The sequence below is a fragment of the Pteropus alecto genome, unplaced genomic scaffold, assembly GCF_000325575.1.
Source record: "Pteropus alecto unplaced genomic scaffold, ASM32557v1 scaffold259, whole genome shotgun sequence".
Taxonomy (NCBI): Eukaryota; Metazoa; Chordata; class Mammalia; order Chiroptera; family Pteropodidae; genus Pteropus; species Pteropus alecto.
In genome coordinates, this window is record NW_006442492.1 from 449,383 (window position 1) to 456,746 (window position 7,364).

Sequence of the window (7,364 nt, forward strand, 5' to 3'; positions counted from 1 at the left end):
TGATGATTGTAAAGAGAACAAAGAGATGTCATTGAAGACGGACATTTGGGGCGTAAAATGAAGATTTGGGAGTTGTGAAGGAGAATAAGTAGGTTATGAGAGGGCGGAGAGTTTTGGTTTTTGGAAGTTGTAGCAGGAGTCGCTAGATTTCCGGGAAGTGGGGCAGTGGCTCCCAGGTGCATCCGAACACACCCGCGAGTGGAGATAAAAGAGAAGGAGCCGGCATGCTTTGCGTGCTTCCAACTCTGGGGAGGGATGCCAGGAGCCTGAGGTCAGGGTACCTTCGCCAAGGAGTCCAGTGTCTTAACTGGCGCCTGGGTACCTATGTAGTCACTTCTGTTGAGGCTGGAGGTGACCACACCTAAGAAACGAGTGCGTCACATGCTGTGGTAAGTTAATGTGTGCTTGGGATCTTTCAAGGGTCTTTCCCTTGAATAGCTGTTTGTCCCAGGGGAGAATGAGCGAATTTCAGCCCAGACTTGTTTGCCCATGTTTCTTCCCTGGAAAGTGCCGTCTTTAGGGAAGATCAGTCCCAAGGACACTGCCGAAGAAAAAATGAGTCAACCTGTGTCTGATTTTGGTCTGCTCCATTTTATGTGAAATAAGTACCACTTGAGAAGAAAGCACAAACCGGGGGTTCTCAAACTGTGGTCCCCAGACCAGCAGCATCAGCTGGAACTTGTTAAAAATGACTAGATTTTCAAGCCTACCGCAGACTAAGCAGTTTGGGGTGGGGCCCAGGAATCTGTTTTAAGCCCTGCAGGAGATTGAAGCAATGATTTCTTGATTTGGGCTATGTAATGAAAAGGTCATATGAGTGGGACTCAGAGGACCCCAATAGTTCGGATTCTTAATTTTTTCCCCCAAAAAGTGGGATTGATGACATTTTCTTCACTAGACTTTCAAGAGAAGTCAATAGTTTGTGCTAAACAAGGAGAAGAATGTAATTGGACAGAACACTTAGACATACTAGCTGTCCTACGGGTTTGGGATGCAAAGTAATGCTACATCTATGTGGCTGATTGAATTTAATTTGGTTGAAATGAAATGGCAGACTTTTTTGAGTTGTAGAAATGCCCTCAGTTTGGAGAAGTTTTATAGCTAGCCTCAAGGCAGTGACTCTTAGATCTAGCTGGTTAAAGAAACATCCCAGCTTTGTGGCTGTCAGCTCTGGGCACATTAGAATCACCTGAAGAGCTTTTAAACTCTAGTTTCTGAGCTGCCTGCTCCCCAAATTTGATTACTTGTTCTGGGGTGAAGCCCATGCATTAGTACTTTTTAAGCACAGCCAAGTGATTCTAGTACAGCCAGGGCTGAGAATCTGTGATCTTAAGGAAAGCTTGAGGGGCAGAAGGAAAACTACACTGAACACCAGATGCGTGGTACTTCAACATTCATTCTCTGGGGTTATTATGAAGATTATGGCTTTAACTTTATTTTGCAAGTTTGGAAACTTTGAGACTCTGTTAAATTACTTCTCTGAACATCATGCAAGAAGTAGTGGAACTTAACTGCGGTCCGGATTTGCCAAACTCTCAAACTTTCCACACACATATTTCCCCCAACACACACAAGGGAGACAGTTCTACAGAGTTGTATAGAAAACATTTAGGGGTGAAGGATTTGGTGCTTTTTTTCCCTATTGTACTTGCCTAGGTCTACTTTCAAGTCAACAGTTTTCCCCATTTATTTCACTTTTATTTTTTAAAAATACATACAGTTGCTTCCTGTCTGTGGCTCTGAAGCTGTGAAGTAGGGGCTTGCTCTTGTTTATGATGCTTTAGTTTTTAATCTGTGGTCAGGAATTCACTAGGCTAATAGAGCAAGAGGTCGAGAAGCTTCTCCAAGGCTATGAAGTTAATTAACCTAATTAAGGCCTGAGAACTTCTTAGAACAGTGTGTTGCAATCCTGGCTGCACATTGGAATTACCTGGAGGAATTTTTAAAAATTCTTTTGCCCTTGCCACACCCCAGACCAGTTCCATCAAAATTTTCATGGGTAGGACCCAGGATCAGTGTTATTTTAAGCTCTCCAGGGGATTCCAATGTGCAGCCAAGTAGAGGGTCACTGTTTAGAATCAGCAGCAGCATACTCGGGAGATGGAAAGAGCGATGCCTTGACTTATCCATCTAACTGGAATAAACTTTTGATTGAATGGAATTGGTAGCCAATACCTGCAGTATTAATTACCTCTGTTTTTTCGTAACCAATTTTGCTCTCTCTTGCCTCACCTCTTCAACCTCATTAAAAACGAAAACAAACCTTTGAAACAAGTTAAAAAGCAGGATCCCAGTAGCGATGGCTAGGGTATCCAAAGTAGAGAGGTTTGCTGTGAGAGACTTATTGTCTTCTGCTTTGTGTCCTCAGCTCACTGTAACTTGGGCTCTGGGACATAAACACAGCCAGAACCTTTTTTCCAAGGACCTCTCCTAGTTTTGAGGTGATTGACCTTTGGAGGAATGGGCTCTGGAAAGGTTCAGAGCTTTCTTTGTCTATTCTGGAGTCTTCGGCTAGATCAAGATGGTTTCTGCCTTTATCACTTAGTATTTCAGTCAGATGTCAGGAGAGCTGGAACTGGTCTCCAAAGAGGAGAAGATAATTTGAGATTTTAAGAGCATTCTCAAAAAGTCATTGTTTAAGTGTTTCATGTTTGCTCTGTGCGGAGTGCTCTGTGGCATCCCTCACAGCAGTCCTGGGAGGGAGGCACCTCTGTTGTCCTCATTTGATAGACCAGACTAGACTCAGATGATGCAACCACGCTCCCAGAGCTGGTAAATGGCAAGGCTTAAATTCAGGTTTGACTTCCAGACCAAAGCTCAGAGCCACACATTGCCTCCCATCTTTTTTTCAGAGCTTTTTTGTACTTTCTAAAGAAGGGGTAGGATCCTCCTTGCTCAACTTATGTGATAACTCTATGCATACTAAGCATGATCATTGATAAAATCATGGTCTTAAGACCAGGCAGGACTTGCCCATGTCCTTCACTTGATCTATCACCAAGCCACCTCCATCATTAACTCACTTTAGAAAGTGCCTGAAGTGTGTGGGCCATGGTATCCAAACCCGCAAAATGGAGATCACAATAGCAGTCTTCCAGATACCAATGAAAACAGTGGTATCTTGTGGGAGGGGAGAGTGGGAAAGGGGCATGGCGGGGCTGGCTTCTGGAGCCACAGAAATGTTCTCTCTTGATTGGAGTGAGGGCTACACAGATGCATCTGTTGACCAAAACTCATCAAACTGTACACTTAAAATACACTTCGTTGTATGCAAATTATCTTTAAAAAGGTAACAGACCAAAAAAAGTACATAAAGTATACCTAATGACTTTTTTTGTCTGTTTTATGGTAGGTGCTAGAACACAGACAAAAACAGGAAATAAAATGCTAGACGGTTTCTCCAAAATGTATTTATTTTTACATAAATTTAGATCTAAAAAGGGTAATTAAAAATGTATTTCCATTTTGGACCAAATTTTCTTAACTAAATTCCTGCCCCCTGCTCCCCCCGCAAAAACCTTTACAACTTGTAAGCCTCCCCACCACCACCACCAAGTCTTCAAAGTTTTTAGAAAGTCTTTATTCCCGTAAGCTACTTCTGTCATCCTATGAACAAAGAGATTTTTTTTTTTTTTTGGTGGCGGGGAGGATGGTTGGTGATAACTGTTAGTGCCTGGTCTCTGGGGACTGATTTCAAAAGAAAGCTAGACAGGAGAGGTCACCACTTCCTCTTGGCCTCTTTTATGTTTGATGTCGGGCCACAGAGACCCCAGGTGAGCTAAACCTGAGCTTTTGAAAATTTACCTTCTTTTGACATTTTTACTGGATGAAGTAGAAAGTTTCTTGAGGAAACACTTGTCTTTCCAGCAGGCCATTTTTCTCTGTATCACTCTGCAAGGCTCTGATGTGAGTTTCCCAGTGGATGATTTCCAGGCCACTCTTTTGGGGGACAGAGGTCAAGAGGGTTGGCCATTGCCTCTGCTCTTACCAATTGAAGGCAGGTCGCCACCCATCAGTCCCTTATTCCATTGGAAAAAACTAACATTTGTGTTTTAACAATTATAAAAGCAAGACATGTTCATTGTGAGAGATCTAGAAAAGAGAAAGGCATAAAGAATTTAAAAAACAATTTTTCAGTACGAGGGTATAGTTTTTTGAAGTTTCGTTCTGTCAGTGCCCTCCAGCCAAAACCACCAGGAGCATATCTGTAGTCAAAGTTGAGTTTGTTTCCTTGATGCATTGAAGGAGAACTTCGGGGCATCTCAGAGGATTTGGGCTTGCCTCATGTGCTTTGGGGAAGGATTCGAGAACTGGGGCTTTGCTCTGCATTGGACGCTGTAAGGAAGCAGGACTGATTCTGTGATTGAATCTCAGTAATTCCTATTTTGAAGATGGGAAGAATGGAATGGGACTAAAACTCATGTTGATAAAGAAGCAGCAGTGACTCATATTAGCCAGGACAAGGGGATGTTTGGTCATTTTTGTGTTTTGGGCAGTGTTCCTGTTTTTGTCTGTGTTCAGACAGTGATGGAGTAGTCTTGTGTCTTTGATCGGTCAGTCACAGAGTGGCCTTGTCCGATAGTGACGTGCTTCGAAATCGTCCATGTTCATTGGGAATACCAAGGCCCAGACGAGGTGCCAGGCCTGGTCCTGGCCGTCAGGCTGCTTTCTCGGTGCTGTGTCCCAGATTCAGTGAAGATTCAGCCCACTCTTGGACATCTCCAGTTCTATAATTCTGCCTATTCATTCAAGAAATGTTTTGAGTACACATGTGCCAGGTACCGGTTTCCTTTCCTGCTTAAATCAGGACACTATGTCCATTTCTCTGATGTGTACATGAGAGCTGGCAGTGCTGTTATGGAGACTGTCATCAGATCTTGCTCTTGGGCAGCACTAGTACAGGAAGTCTAATTTTGCAATACCCTACTTCCAAGAGTTTTTACGTCTGTTCTTTAGTTCTCAGAAACATATTTTTTCTACAGGAAGTATTAGAAGTGGTAGTTGTGGTCCTACTCAGCTTCATAAAAACTTGTTTCATCTATAATTCATCTGAAAAGTAGCACTTTTAGCTGTTCTGTGGTACATGACAAAAAGGAAACAGACCTGGGCAGTGCATTAGGCTGCTTTAGGATATAGCCAGGACATTCATTTATACCAGTAGAAGGCATAGTGGAAGTTCCTATAAACAAGAGTTACTGGCAAACTTGTACTCACAAAATCAGTAGGCGAGATCTGTGTACGAGGCTATCTGGGTGGAGCTTGGGGCAGATTGGGGAATATGTGTCTTTCCCCAGAGGGCAGCCAATACCCCAACTCCCACCAGTCGTTGCCCTACTGGCCAGGTTGGCCACTGATATAAAGAGAAGGCAGAAATCCAGACTTTTCTGTGAATTCTTCTGAGTTGTCAATGTTGGGAGCAAAGTTTGTTTTAAATGTAGTATATGCTCGGACAAAGGAAAACACATCTGGTGGCCAGATTCACCCCAGTGGCAGAAGGAGGTGAAACAGGCCTGGTGCCATGACCCTGGTTACCCTGTGTCTTCTCTACTTGCAGGAAGAGATGTCAGGAGAAAGTGTGGTGAGCTCAGCGGTGCCAGCGGCTGCTACCCGCACCACCTCCTTCAAGGGCACGAGCCCCAGCTCCAAGTATGTGAAGCTGAATGTGGGCGGTGCCCTCTACTACACCACCATGCAGACACTGACCAAGCAGGACACCATGCTGAAAGCCATGTTCAGCGGGCGCATGGAAGTACTCACCGACAGTGAAGGTAAGCCCACCCTCCAGGCACTGCGCAGATGCTTCTGATTCAGAAGACCAACATGAAATGCTCAGTTTTCCACACAGCTACAGATTTCTGGTTGAGCTCAATGTTATGTGCAAGGAACCTTGAGAGTGAGTAACAGGGAGACTGGATATGGTCTGGGAGGTGTGGTCAAGGAGTGCTTGAAGGAAGGAAGTGACATTTAAGCTAGACCTGAAGATGAGTAGGAGTCAGTTAGACAGGGACTCACAGCCTTGACTTAGTAGTTGCTTTGCTGTGTGACCTTGAGAAAGTCACTTCCCCACTCCAAGCCTCAGTTCTGTAAAATCTAGGCTGGACTGGCTACCGTGGTTGGTTCCTTTTCTGTTCTTGTAGCAATGATTCTGTGACTTCAGAGTGAAACTCGAATGTGAGTCATAAGCATTTTCTCTGGACGTTTGTGCTCCTCGGATTGGGTCCTGACAAAGACCCACAGACTTGGATTTTGAGTCCCACCTCCCCACTTAGTAGCTGGTGATCCTAATCAAGTTGTTTAACCTGTTGCTGTCTCATTTTCCCTGTTCAGTGAAATAGGGACAGTGCTACCCACCTCGTGGGGCTTGTTGGCACATTGTTAATATTAAGTGTATGTATATTCAGTGCATTTCTTTTTCTTTTTCCGTGGAAAGTCACATTAGTAAAAGTCAAAGAACTGTTTAAAGTCATCTTACTGTCACTACTTCTTCCTCACCTGGAACAAAGAGCACCTGACAAGGGAGAATATCCTTACCTGGCTGGGTTTACGGGGCAGGTTACATGAGGTTTTAAAATGGCCTTGTCCTTCATTCCTTGGCCTGAGATTGCCTAAGACCAGGCTAGACCACAGCCCAACTTGACCATACTCACCTGGTTTTTCCCTCTGTGTCCTGGAGAAGGCCGGACCGCAGGGCTGCAGCTCCACTTATCTGGGCTTCCTGCGAACTCAGCTTTCCAGAACTGCCTTCTGTGTCTTACTCAGAAAAAAACGAGCTTTTTATGAGTAGGAGAATCCCCTTTGCTGTGCCACACCCAGCATCGCCCGAAGTATTTGTGGAAATCAAGACAATAGCACCCCAGCTACAGAGGGAAACAGACCTTATCTGAGAATCCAGGATTATTGTGGCTTTTTTTCCTGCCCTACTCAGTCCTTAGCGCTCAGGAAAAGCGCTAAGTCTTCAAAAGCAAAGAGGGAACCTCATCTCCTTGAAGCCCTCACCTTGGTGGCCTGATGCATGTTGCAGAGGAGACAGAGTCCTCAAGCTCCCTCATCTCCCAAATGGGGCACAGATGGAAGTGGGACCAGGGAACCTGCTGAGGCTTCTGAACAGCTGTTGGAGGGAGTCCTTTCCCGGAGCTTCCTGGAAAACCCAGCATCTCCCAGGAAGCAGTGCTGTCTTTGTTCCAAACCTCAGCCGTTTTCATTTTATTAGTACTTTAGTCCTCTTCATGTCATTATGACAGGTTCATAATACAACATTTTATGGGTGTTATTTCATTTACACCTTACTTTTAACCCTTTGAGGGGTGGGTATTGTACTGTTGTTACGTTTGATAAATGAGAAATCCACATCGCATGTGAAATGC

The 7,364-nt window shown here is 44.4% G+C and overlaps 1 protein-coding gene across 2 annotated transcripts in view; it reads left to right on the forward strand.

Moving 5' to 3' along the window:
- Positions 1-7,364, forward strand: part of KCTD10 (potassium channel tetramerization domain containing 10) — a 25,633-nt gene that overhangs the window by 408 nt on the left and 17,861 nt on the right. For both annotated transcript variants that reach the window (XM_006922153.3, XM_006922154.3), the window contains exon 2: positions 5,555-5,768. In XM_006922153.3, the coding sequence (XP_006922215.1) occupies positions 5,555-5,768 (214 nt within the window). The remainder of the gene's footprint in view (positions 1-5,554; positions 5,769-7,364) is intronic.